The following is a 25,027-nucleotide window of genomic DNA, read 5'->3' on the forward strand; positions in this document are numbered from 1 at the left end:
TCTTGTCGATCAGCCAGTTCAACCGTTTCATCATCAGACTCCGACTCGAATTGGTAAGGTACAATCGATACCATCTTTTCTATGTATTGACAAGTCTCCAGGGCTGTCATTCCGTCGTGGCAATGGGAGTTTCGCTCCCGACACGTGCTGTACGCGGTAGACCAATCCAGAGCCAATCTCTCTATCACAAAGGACTGCGCCATCTGACCAATCACAGCAGTGAGGGCTCACGGAAAGGAGGGGTTTAGAGAAACTGATTCTTTGAACTGCTTCGCACAAGTCGTTTATGAATAATTTAGAAATGAGGTCAAATTAAATCAATTTTTTGAGAAAACTAACATGTTTTTTGACCTTGCATGCATGTAAATCTGTTTTAGGAGACTCATAAAATAATATTAGCAACCTTAAAAATGGCATAATAATAGGGGCACTTTAACATCCATGGAATCTCCATTGTACAAAAGATTCTTTATAGTGGGAAAAGGTTCTCTAACTTTTTAAAAAGTTCTTCACACTAAGAAAAGAACTGTTCACTCAAAGTTTCTTTGATGGTTCTTCTGTCGCATCACTATGAAAAGCCCCCTTTGACCTTAATTTTTAGGAGTGTACTTTGAATTACATATTTCACATTTAATCCCCAAAAATATAAATGTCCAAACACCCAAGAACCCTCCACATTTCAAAAACATTCCTTTATTATAAATAAATTATTTGTATAAAAAATGTAATTGGCATGCTTCAACCATGGCATTTTCACACTCACAACCCGAGTTTACAGACCAGAGTAGCCAATACAAGAGACAAATGCATTTTCCAATGCAGGTCTGACACTGTGGGACAAGAATGAAAATTGTTCACAACCACAAAATACTTACAATTAGAATAACATGTAACATGGTCGACTCCAATATTTGTTCTGTTTCTTTAAACTTAGTATTTTTTTCTCTTACCCTTTTCCAGTGTCCCATTTTATCGGCTGCCTACGTAAATGGCAGCTTTTGTATCCATTTTTTTTTTTTTGGATGGCCGCCTAGGCTTTCTTATAAAATATCCAGGAAAAAAAGTCCAAGAGTCCATTCTCTTGTCCACAAACAACACTGATGTCTCATGCTTGGATTTCAGTCATTGGATCCTGTTTTGTCGGAGCCAGCCAGATCCATGCCAAACCATTTTCAGGGTGTGCACTCATATGGCATGATTGGTGTAGCTGACGTAGGTTGTTTTTGTGGACGGTGCTGAAAAAGGAAATAGCCAGTTAAAGAAAACAGCAGTGTATCAGGAAAGAAAAACAAAAAATTACTGCAAGAGATGAGAGAATTGTGGTGTACTGAGTTAATTCGATTTGATTCTGAGTGACCATCAGAATGAAATTTCCACTTCATTTCATGGATTGAAAAGTATTTTTCTCTTGCTTTCATTTAAAAGTGGGATGGAACAATTGAGAAAGTAATAACATTCAGACATTATTCCCTCAATTTTTGCAAACAGAAAATATGCACCTATATTTTCTGCCATCATTCACCCTTATGTTGTTACAAATCCATATGAATTTCTTTCTTCAAAAGGTGAGTTTTTGAAGAATATCTCAGCACCTCTTGACAATATTATTAAAAAGTGAAGGCCCTAAAATGATGAAAAAGAAAGCACAAAAAAGTAAAAATGGCTCATATGACTCGTACACTATATTCCAAGTCTTTTAATAGCTTTGTGCGACAATCAGACTAAAATTTCATAGACAAATAGTTCTTTTCATTGCATTGTTTAGACCAGTTCATAAAACTGGTCTGAATTATTCGTATCGCACTAAATCAGTTATTACACATTTTTCATGGTGCATTCAAAGAGACTGCATGAAACGAGAGCACTTTATTAAACATTTCACATTCAGTAAATTATTAATTTTTGGGTGAAATATTCCTAAACTATGCCAATAATCTCTAAAAGTGATCGTTCACCCAAAAATTTAATTTCTCTCATCATTTATTTACACTGAAGTTGTTCCAAACCAAACAGTTGATGGTAGCCTTTGACTTCCATAGTATTTTTTCCATACTATGGAAGTCAATGGCTACCATCAGCTGTTTGGTTACCCACATTTGTCAAAATATCTTATTTTGTGTTCAGCAGAAGTAAGAAATTCAAACGACAACTTCAGGGTTAATGAATGATGACGGAATTTAGATTTTTGGGTGAACTATGCCTTTAAGGTTCAGTCACAATTGACTGTTCGTAAAGACCCGCCCTCCTTAGTTACTGTTTCCATCCCCGACAAACAATGCCGCTCTCACACTAATCTAACCAGGTTAGTTAATCTACCCTCCTGTCTGATTTATGGTTAAGGCTAGAAGGGATAAGCTGCGGCTACTGGGCATGCACATTTACATATTTTCCGAGCCAACAATATAACATGAAACCTATGTAAATGGTTTTAAAAAGCACATGGCGCCATAGTTTCATCACTTTAGAGTGTCGAAGTGACTGTCTTTTTGCAGTAAAGGACCTGTCATAGTTTAATGAGTGGGAAGATGACATGAAGCGACACGAGGTTAGCTGCATTGAAAACAGATGAGCGCACATGTGCATATACAGCTCCCATTTGGGATCGAAGTTCACGGGATTTTGTCCACAGAATGATAAGAGCACAGGTTTTAACATATTATTTTGTGATGAACATATGATTAGTCGTGATGACAAACAGAAAGCTGTTTAGTTTAAAAGTTCATACATCTCTACACTATCATCAACAAACAATGCACCTTTTTTGCTTGCAAAATTTCACTAATGCGACTTTAACATTTTAAGAATTGTCCTATTAATTGGTCCACGGTGCTACTAATGACTAATACCTGTACAGAACTGACTCACAACATTTATTAGCATATTTAATGCTGCTTAAACAGGCAAGGTAATGCAGCATTTACAGTACACAAATTAACACACTGAGAAACCAAAACGTGTTTGTCCTCCAAATGGCATTCTCTGCTTATTCATTACATGCCACATTTGACTCTCATTACGAACTGGCCCAGTGTTAGAGCCCTTTAGCAGAAGGGTCATGGCACATTAGTGAGGGTCTGAACATTTGCATTAACTTTTAAACAGTGCTGTGGACCTGCACATGCTGCCCTTGCCCTGGTTAATGATCGGATCCCTCATGTAAAAGGTAACACCACACTGGCTGCTGAAATACAGTCTCCTGCCATGAGCTTGCAGCCAGTAATTCAGATTCCCTCAGACATCATTTTACACGAGATGTGAATCAAGCCTAAACGTTCTATCTAGTGTTAGCGTCAGACAATGCAGGCAGCATAGCTAATGAATTAGCAATGATACTCTAGTGAATGCATCCTTATCTGCTCCATTTCCTCACAATAAAAAGCTTCAGATGACAAGATAAATACCAAAGAGAGTAAGCAATGCAAACACTGTAGAATAATCAGAGTTATCAGTTCATTAGTACAAAAATCATGCACAGCTTAGCTACCATTAAATGAATGGTTCACCCAAAAATGACATTTCGGTTCATAATATATTATATGTTTACTTTTTAAAATAAATTAATGCAATATATGTGGGTCAATGACACACTGTATAAGGGAAAAGAATAAAAAAAAAAATCTAATTTAAAATTAAACTTGTATTTATGTTGGTTTTAAAAAACTACTATATCATTTTCAACAAATTTTTTTGCTTGTTTAAATTGCTCTAAAAATGTCATATAGTGTAACCATCTAAGCAATAACAAATTTTTAGAGCTTGAATACAAGTGAGTAGTGTGTACACATATTATTTTTGTATTTTTTTTTGTAAACAACATTTTAAAATATGTATTATTAAATAAGCATTTTTACAAATATGATGACTTATTAATTCGTAAATATAAAAGTTTTTAGGGAAGTGCACCATTAGTACATTAGTAAGTACATAAATATATGAAAACAAAATCTAATTAAATTAAAAAATATGTAATTTATAAAAAATAAATGTTTAAATATCTGAGACAGTGGTTCTCAACTGGGGGCCTAAAGATGGCTTAAAATTATTTAGAATAAGATCGAGGGAAAAACAGTAAAATAATCAAAAACAAGTAAAAATCAACATTTTTGAATAACCACGGTTCCCACAGTCATGGACAAGCCATATACATTTATAAAATCTTAAAAATCCATGGGTAGTTTATAATGAATGTACATTTCTCTAGTTATGCCAAGCTCTAAAATATTTTACCAGGTAGAAATTATGAGTGAAAAATATGTTAAGAAAAAAATCCTTATCCAGTCAATCATGTAAATTCATTGGTTAAAAAGAGTGGAAACCTTGAAGAACATTTGGCTCTGAAAACGTCTGGAATCCTGAAATTTAATTTACATAAACTAGGAGTGTTGGATCTTCCAGCATCTTGTGGGCAATGGAGGGCCTGGAGGTTGAGAACCATAATAAAATATTAAGCCAAAGGTTTTCTTTTCAAAAATGTATTTTTCCATCTTTATGGTATCAAGAGATTTTTATAACCTTGAATTTTTTTATTTTATGCCCTTCGAAAAATCTCAAAATGAATTTTAATAGAAAAATTAAAATACATGAATTGCATTTTTAAATAAATTAAGAAAAAAAAAGCATCACGTCATTGACCCACGTGCCACATTAACATTAACAAACTGTGCTTGATAGAGAAGACGTCTGTACTCACTACTATTGTCCACACTCTCACAGAGCTCGGTTTTCACCTCTCCATTGGGCCGTTCACTGGCCAGCTGGCTGAGCTTGTTTGTCATGGTGGCAGCGGTGACGATGGCCTTGAAGCTGCGCTTGCGTTTGGGCACGTTCTGTTCTGGGTGCAGGATAATGATGTAGACTTTGGGCATGTAGAGCATCCCCAGAGACACGGATGCACTCAGGCTCAGAGAGACAGTCAGTGTGGTCGTCTGAATGTACATCTGGAGAGAAAAGAAGAGGGCGATATCAATGGCTACAGTATGGGTGACAAAACAGCGCATATATATAGGCAACAAAAGTTCTAGTGTAACAAAAAACTAACAAAAAACATTTTCTTGCTTATAAATGTCCATGAGCTACAGTGACACTTGGCTTCTTAATCTTTCATCGAAATAACTTTCTCCACCTCTGATGTGACTTTCTTCTTTCACTCATGTAACCAAGGCCAAAGCAACTAGATTTTTACATTTTTCTGAAGTGGTGCTTGTCCACATTTGTCACTACTGCAAAATGAAATGTTTTATTTGCTCATTGCAATATGGTTGTTTTGGGTGGTTATAAGGCAATTGTTTTTAGTGTTAGATGGTTGTTTTTAATGCTACATGGTTAGTTTTAGTCAAACGAGCCAACCCTCAGGTCCTGGGGCTGGATTTATTAAACATTATTAAACTTAATAACTGGCTATTAAACTGAATTTTCTTCCTTGAGAAAAAGGGAAGAATATTTTGTATTCCAAAAAATGCTTCTTAAGAATGTTCTTTTATGATCTTGTTCTTATTCTAAGCTTGTTCTTAAAGCAAAACCTAAGAAGAATTCATCTTCCTAAAAAGAATCTTATTAAACATCACCATAAATGACTCTTTAAAGTAAAAAAATGTGATGCAGAGTGCTGAACCCCTGCCAAGCCATTCTGAGAACTTGTTAAGAATTCTTCAAGGATTGCACTTATGAACATTCTTACTAACTTCTTGAATTCATTTTAAGAATAACTTCTTCATGAATCCAGCTGCTGGTTTCTAGAACTGGATTAAGATCTTCCTTAAGTGCAAGTCTATGGGAATTTCTGCATTTTGTTTTATTTGTCCACCACCAGGTTAAAATAAATGATTCAATGGCAATGGCACACCTCTCCACAGCAAGCAGCTTAACTTATCATTCACATTTGAAGCACTTGGATGAGTTGTGCACCAAATTTGGGTTAGGGATTTGTTCTATGCTAATATAAGCTAGATAGTTCAATAACAAGTGATGAGTTATTGCTAATATTATTATGTTAGTGGATTGTTAAGTTTGAATGCACCTCAAGATCAGTTCTGACTCCACTTTGGCGCACACCAGTCAAATCTGATTCCAATAGGCTAACGTTTGCAGATTCACAAAACTTGAACCTAGGATGCAACCACACGCCCCGAGCAAGACAATTTAAAATGTCGATTCATCCTTGCCCACGTCTGAGAGTTTGATGAATGGCTAACCTCTCTAACAAATATATTACTGCTTTCCTTACCTTGGGTGCGAGTGATCAGTAAGCTAACGAGCAGTAAATGATAACATATGCCTGCTGTGGGGGAAACAGATGATAAAGCTCTTTACGTTTATATTAAGAGAAATGGGGTGCTGAGAATGAATGAGCCCAGGTTTTTAGGTCAGGGGAGGAGAATCTAGAGCACCGCAGGAGGGTGTCACTCCGTACTACTGCTTAGATGAGACTGAAATCAAATTAACTGTATTGCTTACTGACGTGGACCAAGAGGTAAACACATCAGCAGAGTATTTCATGTACTGTCTCTCCGAGACAACAGAGCACTGCCATCCTGTCCAGGAAATTTGACTGCGCACGATGCTCAATGAATCTCCCTTTGAATTGTAATTTAATTCAAGTCTAACCTTGTGACCCTGCTACCACTCTTTTGTGCAAGTCTCCATACTGCAGACAGTAGAAGGAATGACACTCACTGAAAAAGAAAATTGAGAATGTACTATAGCAGCTGTTGCAAAAGAGGTACTGCATTTTAATTAAAACAAGCAAAGGAGTTTTATGGCCTTTAATATTTCTTCGAGAATGGTTATGTATTTTAGCTGGACCCTAGGCTAGTCTGATGGCTGGTTTTAAAGGGGTTTTGGCAACTTCTGTTCAGACTGGGAGACTATCTTGGAGACCATCTAAATTGGCTGAAAACACCAGCTAGACCAGCTTTGCCAAGTCTGATTTAAGTTAAAGAAGCTGATTATTTGGGAAATATCTGCTGATGATGTTCTAAAAGATGTTCTTCAAGAAGACTTTGATATTTTTCATGTCATGTCAAATGTAATATATCTATGGAGCCCCTAAGGGGACGTGGTGATGGAAAGACTATGAGACTGGAGGAAAAATTATGTTTCAATGTTTTTGAGTTCACTTGCAAAAGTATTGCATTCCCCCAATAAACTTTGTTTCCTCGCAAAGGCATTGAAATAAAGTTTTTCCTCTCAGCTCATATTATTTTCTTCACAAAAGGTTTGAGAGTAAAGTGTGGACACTATAGGACTCAGTGCGAGTTCCCATTCGAAGGGAAACCCAAAGTTTCTTGGGGCAATGGAAACGTTTGTGAAAGAATGCAAACATTTTGCGAAAGAACCCTAAAGATCTCGGGGGAACGCAAACGTTTTGGGAGAGAACGCAATAATTTTGAGAGAAAACCCAATGGTTCTCAGGGGAACGCAAAAGTTTTGTGAGAGAAAACTCAAAATCACTGTAATATAATTTTCCTTCCATCTCATTACTTTCTCATTACCATGTCCCTTTAGGGGCTCCATATACTGTATATCACATCATAAAGTGTGACAGAAACTAAATCCAGAAGCTGAAAAATGGTTCAATTAAACATTTCTCTTTCTTTGTGTTTTCAGTTAGCCATTAGCAAGCTAACAGCTTGGCCTATTATCTTAGCATAGTGCTAGCTGCTTAAAAAATCTCCAATGATTAGTTTACTCTTTCATAAGCCCAAAGAATACTTCAGTTTTGACACAAATGCTTAAAGGGGTCATATGATGCTGCTAAAAAGAACATTATTTTATGCTACAGTCAATCACATAGCCTTATTATAACTGTAAAAATGTTGCGTTTATCTTTCAACTCCCTCACACAATCTCTTTTCAATGCAGACATCTGTTGTTCTTGTTGTCTCCAGTAGATTGTTTTTGTTGTTTTTCCATCTCATCCATTTCTTTTTTGCCTGTCAATCAACGAGCAGTGTTGCCAACTTGGGCTTGACTCTAGGTTTACAAAAATTAACCATGGTTTGCTTTGCCATACTTTCAATGTTACTGTACCACTAGGATGAAACGATTTTATAAAGCATTCCTCATTTGTATGTCACTGTGGATAAAAGCATCTGCCAAATGAATAAATGTAAATGTATGCTATTTCAGCTACACCCATTAATAACAGGTGCATTAAATCAAGCACAAAGCCATGCAATCTCTGCAAATCGAATTAATGCAGCTTAATTTTATATATTTGCAGCAAAATTAGCACAAATACATCAGGAATATACTGCATACCCCTATAGTGTATCCTGAAAAGCACTTGAGTGTGTTTTTATATTTTTATGTGCCTGTTGTAATTCACAGCGTCAGTCAGCAGTACCAAAACAGCAGGGGTAAAAAAAGAAAACACACTCTCCAAAAGCCATACGAAGAAGTAAACTCCATTTAACTAAAGATCTTTCGGGAGCTTAAGTGGTTTAAAAATCAATGCCACAGCATGCGAGCAGTGAACGAATAAACACAACCAACTATATATAAACTGGAACTCATTCAAAATGTCCGTAAAACTGCAGATGACTCATCTAACTCTAATTACCCCCGGCAGGCCTCCTTTCCTCATCTTTTCATCTGTTCCCATCTATTCAACTGCACTGCAATGCAAAGTGAGGGTACTGACAGAAAAACCAATTGGTATAGTTCCTTCCCTCACTCCAGGACGTTTAACACAAGCAATCCCAATGCTAATGTACAATCGGCTCCCTTCAATGAGGAAATGCACAAGTATGCTGAAGAAACAGGACCGTTAATGCAGAAAATAAGCAGAAACGAGGAGGCGCAAGGTTCAAATTACACGCCATGCAGCTGTAAAGAAACTTCTGAGTTTTAATGAGCACAGAGTGAGGAGATGTGAATAAGAGAGACATGCCTCAATAAAATACTCATATCTGTGTCCTCATATTGCGGTTGCTCATCACAATAATCTTTTTAACATCAGTGAGGGCGAAAGAAATAAGCCCGGGAGAGATAAGGGAAACGGGAAATATGCTCGGCGGATTTCTTTCCATTTGGACTCTTTTGTCATGGAGAGGAATGAAAAAGCGGTCTGATTTGAGGGAAACAATTTCCTCTTTTACGTAACTTTTAATTTAATACCACCCTGAGGGCCAGCTGTTTACCACAACATTTGTTTTCATCGTGTTTGTTTCTCAAAATGAATGCTAGAGCGCTTTTATGTTAAATTCTGCAGTTCCGCTAATCCCTAGTGTATGTGAAGCCACCTCGCGGAGTAAAAATAGCCTATCATAACTCACTTATGCTAATCTGACTGAGATATGCTATCTAGCAGATGAGAATTAAACACTGGAAAAGCTGAGAGGAAGATTTTGGCATTTGGTACTATATATAGGCTAAAAAGCTTGCTAATTTGCTAATCTAAAACGTTATGTAAAAAAAAAAAGGCTAAATGACACTGCAGCTCAATGAAAAACCTGTATAATTAAATGGGTACGATAACAAACGCCTTACATTTGATAGCCAGAAATATGCTGTATACAAACAGAGACACAAGTCTTGGCCAATGCATTGTATTGCGTAACTATAATGTTAACAAACTTGTGAGAAACCTGACTGGTGAAGAAGACAAGCTGCACTATAGCACCCCATGTGGCTAATTTTGGTTTGCTGTTTGCCGTGCATACTTGTGTTGGATTATGAACTGTGTTTGGACATATTTCCAGAACACAACATGTGAAATTGAGCTTGTTGTATTGCTCACAGACCTAATGTAAGGTTTTTGCGCATTAAGGTGCATCACATAAGCAACATTTTATTGCCAAAAAGATCCACTGTCTATTGTTCCTAGTGTAGCGATGTATGAAGCACAGTTCACAAAGTCACTTTCAAACCAAACAGCTTTCTCAACTTGAACCTGTTGTGAAATTTGCGAGGGGACATTTTTCCTGATCGCGAGGATCCCAATTGCCAGTATTTCGCCGGCAAAAAAAATTACTGAACAACAGATGTGACTGTACCTTAACAGTGAAGTGTTTTAATGAAAGTTCAATGCTTAACTGTGTTTGTTATTCCTAAAAGGATGTTATAGCCTACACAACACCATTTTCTAAAAACTGACATTTTTTAAAGCATTTTGGCCATTCATTTACATGAAAACGGTGGCGTTAAAACACAAACTTTTGAAAACGGGTTTCAAAGTGCATGTTTTTGAAAACAATACCAATATCATCTTTTGTTTAAAGTACAAAAACGCAAATTTGTGAAAATGGCGACAACATGCACATGCGTATTACTTTATGTGTTTTGTCAATAATTGACAACCAAAAAAAAAAGGCAGACTACAGGACTGTGTTTGTGCATGCGTAATACAGCATTTTTAGATGTTTTTGTGGTTCCAAGTGAACAGGGAACATTTTGACCAATGTTGTCGTCTGTACACAAAACTTTTCAAAAACACTATGGAAAAACTTTACAATTTTTAGTACATTGTTGTCGTGTAAACGTACCCTAAAAAAGCAGCTTCAAATAACCCACATTTTAAGTGGGTCGAAGCGGCAAAAAATATTTACCAACTGCGTGGTTCTTACTGGATTTTGCCTGTGAAAATTTTCCCAACAATGGTAATTGTGACCACACCTTAATATTTGGGGCTTCATTAATATTTTAATTATCCTAACATACAGTCTTTGCACGTTCCTCTTGTAAACGTTGGGCTGGTTCTCATGTGTGACCTTCCCAACATGCATACTTCTCTCATGAGGTTGTGAACTAAACCAAGCTAAATTAAGGAATATGATATGACGTATATGATTTTTCATGTTCATTTTAAAAATGACTGATCGTTTTGCTAGAGAAGAACCTTAATTGTTGGTTGGGGTCATGTAGATTATGTTAATGCTGCCCAAATATAGATTCTGGACCGTCAAAAATGGTCTATGTTGAGCCCTGTTTACTTGCATTAGATGGAGAAAAATCCTGGAATTTTTCCCTCCAAAATATTAATTCCTCTTTGGCTGAAGAAACAAAGTCATACACATCTTGGATAGCTTGGGGGTGATTAAATAATCAAGAAATTTGTCAGTGCACAGCCCACAAGAAACCATCTAAATGTTAATAGGGTGAGGTGATTAGTGCATGTAGTCCAGATGCATTGAGTCTTGGTGCTCATGTGGATAATCCAGGTTCAAGTCTGACCCATGACATGACATTGATTTCATACTGACATATTGTACACTCATAGTGTCAAGGATAAAAAATACCTAAGTACCTCAAGGTTTAGCATTTGCTGCATTCAAAACACATGCTGAGGTAGATTTGAAACCGCTAAACCCCTCTCGTCATTTTCAATAGGTTGGTACAATGGATTACAGACCATTGAGTTGATTGGCAGGTATTTTGTCTGCAAGGGAAACTATCCAAGGGATTATCTATTGTAATGAGCCTCATGGACTTCACATACTGGGAACATTTTAAGTGGGAAAATGCCAATTCGATCATTGTCAATGTGCTTCAAATCCCTTTTGCTAATTACTACATTGAATCGTTCCATGAGCTTATTCTGTGTTACATGCACAACTGGATGCGATAGCATGTCAGGCTTTTCACAGGTGTTTTGCTTTCAAAAATGTCTCTGCTCAGCAGTAGATTTAGAACATTGTAGCATTGGAGTCAAAAATACAGGTTATTAAAGCTGTAAGGTTACTAAATGTTGTAAACACAAACACACACTCACAAAATGATAGAATGCTAGGAAATGTCCTTTCGGCAGGGAAAATATGATCAAACAAAATATGTAAGGGATAACAAATAGCTAGTCGGTAATTATAGCAAAATAAACCCAACAGCAATGCTGATCAAACCATTACACTACACAGGCAACCGCTTAGGACACCATCACTTGGGATTTATTTACTTTGATGAGAAAGTTCAATATTTCTCGCCCAGTGCAGGGATTTCAAACTGGGGCCTGTGGAAATTTAGAGAATAAAAAAATGCCTTTATCAAAAGTTTTTTTTGGAACTATTATAGTAAACTGTGAACATATGGAACTAAAAAGAATGAATGTGTGTATATATTTCATCTTAATAATATATTTATTTATTATATGAGGAAAAGTGATAGCAGACATGAAACATGCTAAATAGCAAAACCTACTGCTCAGTCAGTTACAGTTTAGTGGTCATCTTTCAATAAAACTACAGAATGCAGCCATTGACCATCCAAAATCAGGTATTCCAGAGCACCGTCTGTATAAAAAATATAAATAGATAGAGAACCATCCATGCTAACAGAAAGCAGTTAGGTCAACAAGTTCAACTCCATCTCTAGCTGTTATATCTTGAGAAAATCATGTTGTCAAGCTCTTGGAGATGAATTCTTAATGAGCATTGCTTTCAATCCTCAGTTTTTGCACAATTTGTCCTTTAACATAACACTTGACATCAATATCTGACAGCAGGAGGAAATCTCAACACGTCACAGACATTATAGACATGCAGAGTTTTTAATCCTGGCTTCTCTCGGCAGCACTAATGAGCACTGGACAGAAATACATCCTGGTGCAGAAAGAACAGAAGGTTCAGCCTACAGTCTGCAGACCACCACTGAAGTTGTCAACATTATAAGACCCACACTGGCCTGGACTGACAGAGGCAGCGTGCTCTGTTTATGGCCCATTACGAGCAGCACTATTCCTCCGGGTCATGTTTGATCATCTCCATATATCTGATAATGAGCATCTCTTAGATGAGTGCTTGTTTTTGATGCAAAGACCTAAAAGTCTAACAAGGACTGTGTACTGATGGAGCTGCCAATGAGGAGATGATATAGACGATCCTCATCTATTCACTTCATCATGTTGGCACAACAACAAGAAAGAGGTATGCAAAGATAGATAATGACAGTAGCACTACATATTAGTATATAAAATGCTGTATACAGATGTACCTGCACTGATTGAGGGAGGATTCATATTAAGTTGTAATATACAGTAACCTAATGACTCTACCGAACAGAATGTAATATGATACTTTCTGAAGGATCATGTGACACTGAATGAATAAATTACATTTGAAAATATTAAAATAGTAAACAGCTATTATAAATTGTAATAATATGTTAAAATATTATTGTTTTTGATCAAATAAATGCAGAGACTTCTTTCAAAAACATGAAAAAATATAGCTGCAAGCAGCAAATACCGGGGTTCAATTGTTTTAAGCCACTTGAGAAATTATAGCCATTTTAAGATGATTTTACCCAAAAAGGCTGAATAATAATAAATAAAATCAATAGAAATATTATTTAATGATTTATCACTTTTGACCAATATGTGGCACTGCTCCCAAATTAATGTTGTGTGGTTAACTGGGGGTGACAATGAGACTTACCCTGTGTTCCAATGTGCATACTATCCACCCTATCTGCCCTAAATAGTATTAAAAATTACTAATATCACATAGAATTTAGGATGGACAGTAATCACATTGGGACGCATGCACACAGTTTGGTGCCAACATGCCCAAGATTTTTCATATCTCCTGACCACTAGGTGGCACTGTGCCAAAACTGTGCAGGTAACCTCAGGTCATGGTTTTCATAAACTCCAAGTTTGGTCTGAACACGACAAAGCATTGAGGAGATATAGCCTCATGTCCATTTTGGCGAGCTCTTCATCAAATTCATTTGTGCGTTATTTCATAATGGCTGGGTCTATCAGAAAGCTTTTGATAACTTTTTGTGTGTCTGTATCAATTTTGGTGAAAACTGGACAAACCATCTAGGACGAGTTTTAAAAAGTAGCTTTTTTACGTAATGTCAAATATTTAACGAACGGTTTGATTGATAGAAGTTGTTCAGAATGAGGAGCTCTAACATATGATATGAATACTGTGTATGTGTGAAAAAACGTGTGATATACGAGGCATAAAATGCGATAGCACCACCTAGTGGCCGATTTCTTTAAATTTTCTTACAGACCTCTAGGGCCAAGAGTCAAACAGGTCAAAACTGAATTCCGATCGGCCTCCGTTAACCTTGTCTAATAGGTGCTTAAGGTTGATTGGCTGATGGCGGCCATGTTTTCTGAGATACACCAATGCCCTCACAGATATTGGTGGCACCTTGGTCAAAGACAATGCATGCATGCAACTTTCAAGTGAATCAGACTAATGGGTGCGTAGTTACAGCCATTTTCATGTTTTTTTTCCCTGTTATAGCACCACCAAGTGGTCAAACTCCCCAATTTTTGCAATTTGACAAAAAAATATTGACTTCATTCATATGTGTTCCAAGTTTGGTGAAAATATATCATTCCATTCAAGAGTTATAGTCGTTTTAGTAAAAGTGGCCCCACCCACTTTGAAAATTTTTGCATCCTGTTCTGACCGACAATAGAACTTCAACTTGACTTTGATAACTTTTGCTAATCAGACTCCAGAGAACTTTTCTGCACTGGTTTGGTTCTGATTGAGCGAAAAACCTTGGACTACTTTGCAAAAAATCCAAAATCCTGTGTTTTGTCCTTTGTGAGTTATGAGCGGTTTCATACTTTTGATTGCTGTAGCACCCCTGTCAGGCCGATTGGGGCAAGCCTTGGTGACGTTATAGACGGTGTGAGTAAGGGAGAGCGGGGCACAATATAACACTTTTTGACTTTCTCAGTTTGGGTTCAGAGTATAATTTTTTATCCACAGTCATTTCACAGTTGTCTAGAACAAATATGTCTTTTTGTTTCATAATTACAGCGTATACGTTTTTCTTTATTTACCCTCAAAAAATGGAAGTGAAATGTGACAACATGCCCCATAGGTGGGGTACATTGTAACATCTGAGGGGCATGTGGTAACATGGCTATATGGCAGCTTAAAATGTTATCTGATTAAAATATACAAGACAAACTAAAATATTTTGTCAATAAAATTAAATAAAAAAAAACATTGCCTGTCAGTCTTTTTTCACCTGTTTATCGTAGTTTCTCATTAAAATGCATTAAAGTAAACAGTGTAAATTACATCACTAATGTCACAGAACAGCGGGGCACATTGTATCACAGTGTTACAACGTTCCCCATCTGCGCAACTGGAATTTAAAACCGGTTAGTGTCTTCTGCTAGTTAGCAAAGCATTAAAAACCATCTAAACTGATAAATAACATATTGGAGATTAAAATAATCGCAGATTTTTCTCATTTTAAATAAATACTAAAAACTGAAATGAAAAATGTACTTAAGCCAAAAATGTACTTTTACTGTGGTAAAATAAATGTTCAGCAATATCTTTTAAAGATTTTCGAAATTTTGTGCACTTTCTTCTCTATATAATGTTGATATGGCAAATAGTAAATACTGTAAATTTTGTTATTCTAGAATGTGTGGAAATATTTAAACCACGTGTGTTACAACTAACCCCACGTTGGTTTGTGCCCCGCGCTCCTCTACTACCATCCCTCCAAGTTTCAAGTCTCTACGACTTATGGTTTGGTCTCCCCGATCACTTTTAGGTGAAGAATGCCGATTCTTGGACATTGCAACAATTACAAAAGGGCTTCAGTGCTATACGCTTGCACTCCTAAAAAAGAGGGATGCAAGAAAAAAACACACTTTGAAATGGTAGTGTATAAGGCATGCAGGTGACCAATATCAAAAACTCAACAAATGCAAGTCAGCAGCTATGCAATAGGGGGAAAAAACATTTAGTCTGTAAAGGTGTATGATGTGTGATCTTGGACTTTATACTGAGACATTATGGTACCATGACATGACAGGATGCAGATGATCTCAACATGGCACCTACTGTAAATACAAATTCACTTCTTCAGAAAAAAACCCCGCAATTAGCACTTTAGACTCACCCGCTCTGCAGATTGTGCGGTCCCAAAGAAGATAGGTATGAAGGCCAGCCAGATGATACAGGTGGTGTACATGGTGAATCCAATGGGCTTGGCTTCATTGAAGGTCTCCGGCACTCCCCTGGTCTTGATTGCGTAAACAGTGCAGGTGACCATCAAAAGGATGCTATAGCCCAGCGAGCAAATGAGTGACAGGTCTGAGATGTCACACTTGAGCACCCCGCGGGCGTTCTCAGGGTCCTGCGTACGCTGCTCGCCGTAATCCACAACAGTGTGCGGCGGGTCGGCCACAAACCACACAAACACACCCATTAACTGAACTGAGATCAGGCTGAAGGTGATGACTAGCTGGGAGGCGGGACTAATGAACCGCGGCGCCGCGACCGACTGCTTGCCCTGCTCAAAGATCCGATGGATGCGGTTGGTCTTGGTGAGCAAGGCAGCGTAGCTGAAACACATGCCCAGACCCAGGAAGATCCTGCGGAAGGAGCAGACGGCCACTTCGGGCGCTGCTATCATGGGGAACGTGGTGACATAGCATAGGAAAATTCCCGTTAACAGCACGTAACTCATTTCCCTGCCGGAGGCCCGTACGATTGGCGTGTCGTTGTAACGCACAAACGTCACCACCACGAAGGTCGTGGCGAGGATTCCCAGGATGGCAATGAAGACGGGTACTACAGCCCACGGCGAGTGCCACTCCAGCTTAATGATTGGGATTGGCTGGCAGCCGGTGCGGTTCTGATCTGGCCGTTGCTCATATGGGCAAAGCTGGCACGTGAACTCGCTGGCCTGGTAATGGTAGCCCTCGCAGCGCTCGCAGTGCCAGCAGCACGACACCCCCTTCACAACCTTCTTCCGCTCGCCGGTCTGACAGGGCAGGCTGCATACAGACGCCGGCACGGATGAGTCTTCGCTCGCCCACTGCATGGCATTCATCTGGAGACAAACAACGTCAGAAATATTCTGGTAAATGTCAAAAAGCATTTGTTATTTTCAGATTCTGTGGAATTAATTTGTAGGGAAAATAAAATGAAATAAAATAAAAACATAAAATTAAAAAATAAATAAAATACAAATTTAACAAAGGAACATATTATGAAGGTAACATTAATTAAGAGTTATTAAAAATATAAAGAAGGAAAATTTGTCAACAGTATAGTGGGAATGACCTGTTTGACAGAGAAAATAAAATAAGTCAAACTGCTAATTAATTTGTCATTTTTAAATAAAATATTTTTCTTATAATATAATATAATATAATATAATATAATATAATATAATGGGGTGCACATAAGTTTTTCAGCCTGGTTCTCATATGAGAACCTGGAGATTTGGTTTGGTCCTCACACTGCATATACTGTTACCCATTAAATATAACTATAAAAAAAAAAAAATTAATAAGATAATAATATTGCACTTTATTTATTTAGTTTTTTTTTAAATAAAATTAATAAACTAAATAATAAAGTGTGATACTGTTATATTTTAAAATTAAAGGGAAGTATTAAATACAAATACAATTACTTTATAGTAAACTTAAAAATAAAATGTTAATATTTACTACTACTTTTTTAATTTTCATAATTTTCGAACTTAAAATCAGCAGGCTTTTATTTTGGCGGGTTGCCGGCAAAGTATGCGCTTCCGGGTTTGAAGCTGCCGATCGAAGAACGTCATTGAATGAAATGTCACAGTTTTGCATTGTGCTTTAAAAAAAAAGGCAGCCTAGATTTATGCTTTCAGTTTGAACATAAATCTTATACAGTAAAGTTTGTCGATCTAAAATGGGTGATTGTGCAATCATGTCGGTACGCAAATGCGCTGTCAGAACTTATTTACTCAGCGAATTTTTTTGTTTTGGTCGTGCATGCGGACCTGCGTACCACTTATGTGCACCCCTGATAATATAATATAATATAATATAAAAATAGAATATATAAAAAAAAAAATATAGCTGTGCATTACACGATTTTAATGCAGGAAGTGGAGGCCAAGTACCAAGTGGTTGCCTCCGCAAAGTGCATTAAAATTGTTTAATGCACAGCTAGCCGTGCATTATCCCACTTATACCTTGGTCATTTTCCTGCATTGACAAGTTAAAGCTGTTATTTATGTTTTCAGCACAATATTTGACCGGAAGGATACAAATGGCGGTTATTTTTGTCAGTTACGGCTCATTAGCGCTACTATTCTGCCCGCTTCAAATCAGACACAGAGATTAAATAGTATGGTAAGATCACATTTATTCGAATGAATTATAGAATTTATTTGAATTAATTATCTATTGAGAGAGAGAAAGAGAGAGAGAGAGAGAGAGATGACAGTTGTGTGCGTGTGTTACCTGCATCTGCATGTCTCTCTACAAACGATGAAGCTGTGTTTAGTTACTTTAAAAACAGCGATTTTACCACCTCGTTGCTGAGGAATATAATGTAGTGATCTAGTATTTGGCTATTTTCTCTCTCTCTCTCTCTCTGTGTGTGGGGGTTTGTGTGCATCAATTAAAGCAGCGCATTAATATGGAACGGTGATTAAACTGACTTGGAACAACCTGTGCATTAAACGGTTTTAATGCATACCTGCCAGCCAATCAGAATCAGTCAATCAGAGTATTCAGACAGACCATGGTACAATATAATATAATATACTGTTCAAAAGCTTAGGCTTGGTATGATTATTTAATGTTTTTGAAAATTATCTTATGCTTACAAAGGCTGCATCTTTTGACCAAAAATACAGTAAAAAACAGTAATACTGTGAAATAATATTACAATTTAAACTAATTGTTTTCTATTTGAATAATTTTTCAAATGTAATATATTTCTGCGATGCAAAGCTGAATTTTCTTTATTATTCAATTATTATTATTATTATTATCAATGTTGAAAACAGTCGCTGAATCTGATACATTTTTCTTTATGATTCTTTGATGAGCAGAAAGTTCAAAAGAACAGCATTTTTTTTTAACACAGTAAATGTCACTTGTGTTCAATTTAATGCATCTTTGCTCAATAAATGTATTAATTTCTTTCAAATAACAAAAATCTTACTGACCACAAACTGTTAAACAGTAGTATAAATCATCATCAGTGCCAGCACATACAGTTAATTTCACGTCTATGGAGCAAAAATTACTTCTGAATTACGGGTGTTAATTCAACACCACTAATTGTACAGTGTAATTGCCATAATCATTATGACAGTCGTCTACACCATAATCATCATTACCAAAGTAAATAACTGTTTTATAGGCAGCCTCTAACATTTAAGTACACTTGAAAAGGAACGTAGATGAACTCCTTACATTTAAATGCAGCTGATCCGTCCAGTGGCCGATGATTCTGTACTCAGCCGACCTGTTTGTTATCTGATATTGGTAGATGTCGTAGCGTCCAGGGGCGTCTCCGTTTTCATTAAACACAACGAGGGTCTTGGCACTTCCTGTCCGAAGAGATAAAACAACATTATGATTTTCGTATCTTGTGAAATCCTGAATCAGACGATCTCAGCTACATAATCTCCCATGGTCAAGATGAATCAGTAAACACATCAGACATTACTTGAGACATAAAAACATCAAGATTTCTGCATAAACAAAGTATGGATAATGCTCAATTAACCAACAAGATGAATAAATTACAATCAATGATAAGCTAAAAATGAAATTAGTGTCATATTCTGAACAAAACAATTTAGTGAACTGCTAACAAAGCATAAGAGGATCTTCTTCAGTTGTTATCTGTTATTATACAAAATCATTCCATCATTATGAAGCCCTGGTGAGTTTTCTCGGGCCTACAGGAATCGTCTCAGATTAGCAATTTCAGTGGCATACAGAGCAGCTCGTGAGGAGGGAGAGTTTGTATCAAATGAGTGTCTCTCGAGATAGGGAATCATGCATTATTAAAACACCTGCATACAGTCAGCCGTGGAGTGGGCCTGGAGGATTCCACAGGAAATGCTGCTTGCTGTTACGACACACCTCGAGCAACAAAATAATCAGATTACTCATTCAGAGTCGCACGCTCTGCACACACATTATCTTTTAAGATGCGACCGCATGCCAGGCAACGATTCCAAACGAGCCAATTCACTGACAAGGTTAGAGCTCACAAATTAAGTAAAAGGACTGATCAAATAAAGTCAATCGCAGAAGTTACTTTAGGTGACATTTTTGCGGACTGTGGCTTGGTGATGGTCAATTTTCACAATTTAGTGTACTGTATTTGTATGACAAAAACTGCATTTTTACAGCTGAAAAGAAAAAATATATAAACACCTGAGTGTTTATTTTAGTTTTTCTTATAAAAAAACTATCAAAACTATTTTTAAAAAACTAAACAAACACCACAACAAAAACAGAAGGCAAAAACAAAACACACCAAAAAAAAGAAAAAACAAAACAAAAACACAATACAACAAAACACAACAAAATTAAATGGAAAACACAAGAAAAGCAAAACACAATATAACAAATCAAAACACAAAACAAACACCACGAAAAAAAGCAAGCACCACTACAACAACATCAACAACAACAACAAAAACACAACACAATAACACAAAACAAAACAAAAGCAGACAACACAAAAAACAGACCACAACAAAACAAAGAGCAAAACAACCCAATAGAATACGAAACACAACAAAACAAGCACCGCAACCACAATACAACTAAATAAAACAGAAAATAAAACAAACACAACAAAACACAACACAATAGAACACAAAACAAACACCCCAAAAAATTCTAAAGCAAACAACTACAAAAAACACACACCACAAAAAAACAAAAAAAACAAAAGCAAAACACAAAAAAACACCACAACCTAATAAAAAGCAAAACACAACACAACAAAACACAGCACAATAAAACAAAATTCAAAACAAACATCACAACAAAACAAAACACAATAAAAAAAACAAAGATAGGAATATATTATGAATGTAACATTTACAGTTTTTTTTCAACTGCTTACACACATTTCAAAACGTTGCCTCTTTTTTTCAAAACTTCATTCACAAATTCAAGAATTGCACACACAAAATGCAAAATGCCTCACATCACTTGCAAAATGAAGCACTGCATTCAAAATATCACAAACACATCTCAAAAGCAAAAAATTTGCAAACACCTTTGCCATAATATTAATTCCTGTTAGATTTTTGTGTGTTGCATAGAGAATTGTATGTTGTGTCTTGCAAAAAGTGTTTTATGAAATTGAAAACTGAGTCAAAGGCCAAGATGGTTTTGCAGATTTGGTGTGTGGTTCTGGTCTTTGAGTGTCAGATTTCAGAAATTGTGTGACAAGTAAAAATTGTGTGTGTAAGCAGTTGAAAAAAACAGTAAGAGTTATTTAGAAAATGATAATGATGAAAAATAACACTAAATGTGTTGATAACAGTTTTACGGAGCCACAGACAGAAGGCGGATCACACACCATCCATCAAATAAATTATCTATGCATTGCTTCTGTTTTTTTTTTGCTGTAAAATATGAATCCAGAACAAATTGGCATAAGCCTCTTCATCTTGATGCAGGACACTGACCAATCTCCAATCAACTACTTGATTGCAGCCTCTCGCTCGCGCCATCGAAACACCTCGTACGAAGACTGTGACAATACAGAAGAAATGATTAAAGGGTGGATGAGATGTTTTGATTAAGCCAAGTCTTGGTTTAATCACAGGTTAGACCTCATTCTCAAGACTTGCAATTAGACAGTGCTAATTCAAAGTGGCCTGTGGAAAGCCGAACAGGAGAGGGAACATGCCTATAACGAACGAAACGTCCTACTGTAATTTATGCGCGGCGTGTAGGCACAAGTTTCGACTTGATCTCGGCATTACTTTTCACAGTACATACATTGCAAATATCATCCGCAGTGCATTGCAAATATCATCCGCAGTGGAGTGAATCACTCCTGCCTGAAGATGTATCTCATTATAACACACCGTGGCTAATATTCCGCATCAACAATGAATCAGCTCAAGTGTGCCGTATTTAAAAGAACAAAGGCAAACGAGTTCATATGAGCATTCAGCACAGAAGATCAAAAATGTGAATCCTAACAGCATATGTGATGAATCGACAACTCCATAAACTCCTGGAGTCCCAGCTTTGATTATTAGGGCCACATACACACTTCCCATGTGTTAGAAGTGGGCAACTTTTGAACCGCTACATCTTAGTTAATTTCCTGTGAGGGAAACGCCTTCGACAACCTCGCAGACTCGAGGGAGATTCATACTAATAGCTATTTGATGGAGCTCATGCTCAAGTGGTGTGTTTGCCAGCTCTCTTACGGGAAGTGCTAACCTAATCAACAGAAGTTGAATGCTCGAGACGCTCATGCCGTTGAAACGCAGCCCGAGTAAATGGTAAATAAGACAGTTTTTGCTCTAAGGAGGGCATTCAGTCATGTGGAGAGCATGAATGATCATCTCTGTAGGGTGCATCTCCAATACCATCCACCAGGCGTGGACCGCGGCCAATTGTGTCACTACTTTTGTAAAAACCCTCGCCACTAGCATTACGTTTTTGGCAAAAGTGAAGACATCTGAGCCTTACACTGGTTCACTGAATTGGATTAGAGTGTTCTCTCCGTCTTCTGAGAGGTCTATGCCAATGTGATTTGAACTACCTGAGGCTTGGTCTTTAGATACATAAGTTGCCCAAAGTCTGGGGGGTGAATATGTAGAAGAACAACTGATGAAGTGAGGTGAGAGACACAGCAATGAAGAAACTTGGAGGAGATCTGTCAGACCCAAGTGAAAAAAATAAAATAAATAAAATATAAATTTATTATAAAATAAAATAAAATAAAAAATGTATTATAAAATAATAAAAAATAAAACAAAAGTTAAATAAAAGTTAACAGTCAACAAAATAATGAAATTAACTAATAAAAAGTAAAAAAAAAAACTTCTAAATCATAACATTTCTATTTATTTGGTGAAATGAATTAATTTACAGAGTGGCTGTCTAAACTTGTTTCATAACATATTTATTTAAACATAATTAAGACATCAACAGGTAAAGTAAAAATATAATGAGTAGCTATATAGTCTAAAATTTCGCAAAATGCTCTTCTCTATTGCTTCAATGCTTCATTTCTCTAGGGAACTAACGAGCTGTTGACACCGATGACTTGCCTGAGGTAAATGAAATCCTACATGGCATTTTGTTCACAAGCTGTGTTGTTGACATCTTTCCTCGGTAGAAACACTGATTGAGCGATTACATGAGGCATGAGATGTTCATTCATGTTTATTTCTCGTTAAAACTAGTAGTAAAGAGGAAGGGATGATCGTGATCACTTGTTCTCCGCACTGCCGTATAAACTGAGGCGTTTATACAGCGATCTGTTGCACCACATCAGAGAGTGTCCAAACGGCATTTATTGTTTGAATTTCCTGAAAAAAATGCACATAATTTAAGAGGAGACTTTGTTTTTTTATTAAAAGTAACAGTATATAAAACTGGAAGTTTCCAGTGAAGTTTTACTAGTGCAGTGGTTAAAAAAATGCTGTATTTGATTGGTAAACATGAGTATCGTACCTCAAGACCCATACCAACATTTTCGGTACGAATATGTGTATCGTTACACCCCCCTAATATGTATATATATGTAGCAAATTAGCTCAAAAGGGAAATGTATATAAATAATTACAATTAATTATGATTAATTACAATTATTTATATCAGCTGCCAGTAGTAACTGTAGCAGAATTAAATTGCCATCAACTAATCTGTTCGTCCAGCGAACATTCAGTGTAAGTTCATATCAACTCTAACAAAGGATATTTTCATGGCCACAGAAAATATCTTTCCAACAGTATTAATGCATTATAGCATGTAGCTGGATCAGAATCGTAAAGGGACATTATTCACAAGCAGGACCAGAAACTCATGTAATTCGTGCACAAAAGTTTTATTAACTAAACGCTAACATGCATAACTATTCTAAACAAACAAACATACAGTCACTCATACATCGGGAAAGGGGAAATGAGACTTGATGGATGAAACCATCAGGAAAAAAAGAGAATGAAGCTATGAAAAGAGTCAGTTAACCATCTAAAATCATCAGCGCCGTTTTACAACAGGGTCTATAGCTTATACTAAACCTCTGTTTCATTTAGTTAAATGTGCGATACTTGCATTGCCTTGGTCGTTGACGAGTGTCCGGATGCAGTCTCGGATGAAAGTCTTGATGGTTTCAAGGTTTTGACTTGCGATCACGTTCTTCCGGGTTTGAAGAGTGATGAACTCCAACAATGTTCTGACTCGGTGGTGATTGGGAGTTTCTTCCCAGGTGGAAATTGAAAAGAAAAGAGTGCGAAGCTCGAGAGACATCAGCTGAAATCCTTGGTGAATGGAAAGATGAGGCCACAGCCTGGCGCCAAACTTAGGGGGTCCAGAAGAGTTCTAGCTCAGCATCCCCATCCTCTTAGGATCTAAAAGTACCACAGACTGAGCTGTGTCGAGGTCTGCCAGGCGCGGCAGCGCCGGCTCTAGGACTTAGCAACCAGAAGATGGGAAGGTGATGAGAGACGAGTGAAGAGACTAAAAAGTAGGGATGCACCGATACCGATACTGGTATCGGGCCCGATACAGAGCTCCTGTACTCGAACTCGTTAAAATGCCCCGATACCAAACGCCGATACCACACAGCATGTGATAATTGCTATATTCAAACAAAGAAACACAGACAACAGACAGCAGAATGGAGTTATTAGAGATTAAAGACGTCTACGAAGTATATGTATGCAATGACTATAAAACATTCAGTATTAATGCCTGTATTGCTGATTTGCACCAGCTGGTAAGCAAATCTCTCTGAGTGGATTGAGCGCGCGGCGGCGCAGATGCGCGAGCTTGTCGAGTGAATATACCCTTCTCACAGACATCACTGGAAAGTTTGTAGTTCGGTCGGATATGTCAAAAAGAAGTAAGTAAAACAATGCACATGTTACTTAATGGTAGGGAGGGAGGGAGAGAGAGAGAGAGAGCGCGCGCACTTCTGTTGTGTGATCTTTATTGATGTTCGCTCACTTAGCACACATCATTTGGATTAAAACTAAATCGTAAATATAAGACAATTTATAGGGGCATTCACTATAAACGTCATTTATTTTCACTCTTAAGCATACACGACTTTCTGGCGAAAGTGAAACTAACAGCCTGTGTGAAATG

At 37.0% G+C, this 25,027-nt stretch overlaps 1 protein-coding gene across 2 annotated transcripts in view; it reads right to left on the reverse strand.

Moving 5' to 3' along the window:
- Positions 1-698: 698 nt before the first annotated feature.
- Positions 699-25,027, reverse strand: part of grm8b (glutamate receptor, metabotropic 8b) — a 219,130-nt gene continuing 194,801 nt past the window's right edge. The window contains exons 7-11 of one of the 2 annotated variants that reach the window (XR_001630917.1): positions 19,133-19,269; positions 15,829-16,764; positions 4,691-4,937; positions 951-1,235; positions 699-830 (exon numbers count right to left, since the gene is read on the reverse strand). Coding sequence is in view for 1 of the 2 variants with exons in the window: in XM_016448445.1 (XP_016303931.1) it covers positions 1,186-1,235; positions 4,691-4,937; positions 15,829-16,764; positions 19,133-19,269 (1,370 nt within the window). In the remaining variant the exon portion in view is untranslated. Of the gene's footprint in view, positions 1,236-4,690; positions 4,938-15,828; positions 16,765-19,132; positions 19,270-25,027 lie in introns of both variants that reach the window. The other variant, XM_016448445.1, reaches the window with a different exon arrangement.

Source organism: Sinocyclocheilus anshuiensis, unplaced genomic scaffold (assembly GCF_001515605.1).
Source record: "Sinocyclocheilus anshuiensis isolate Anshui unplaced genomic scaffold, SAMN03320099.WGS_v1.1 scaffold387, whole genome shotgun sequence".
Classification (NCBI taxonomy): domain Eukaryota; kingdom Metazoa; phylum Chordata; class Actinopteri; order Cypriniformes; family Cyprinidae; genus Sinocyclocheilus; species Sinocyclocheilus anshuiensis.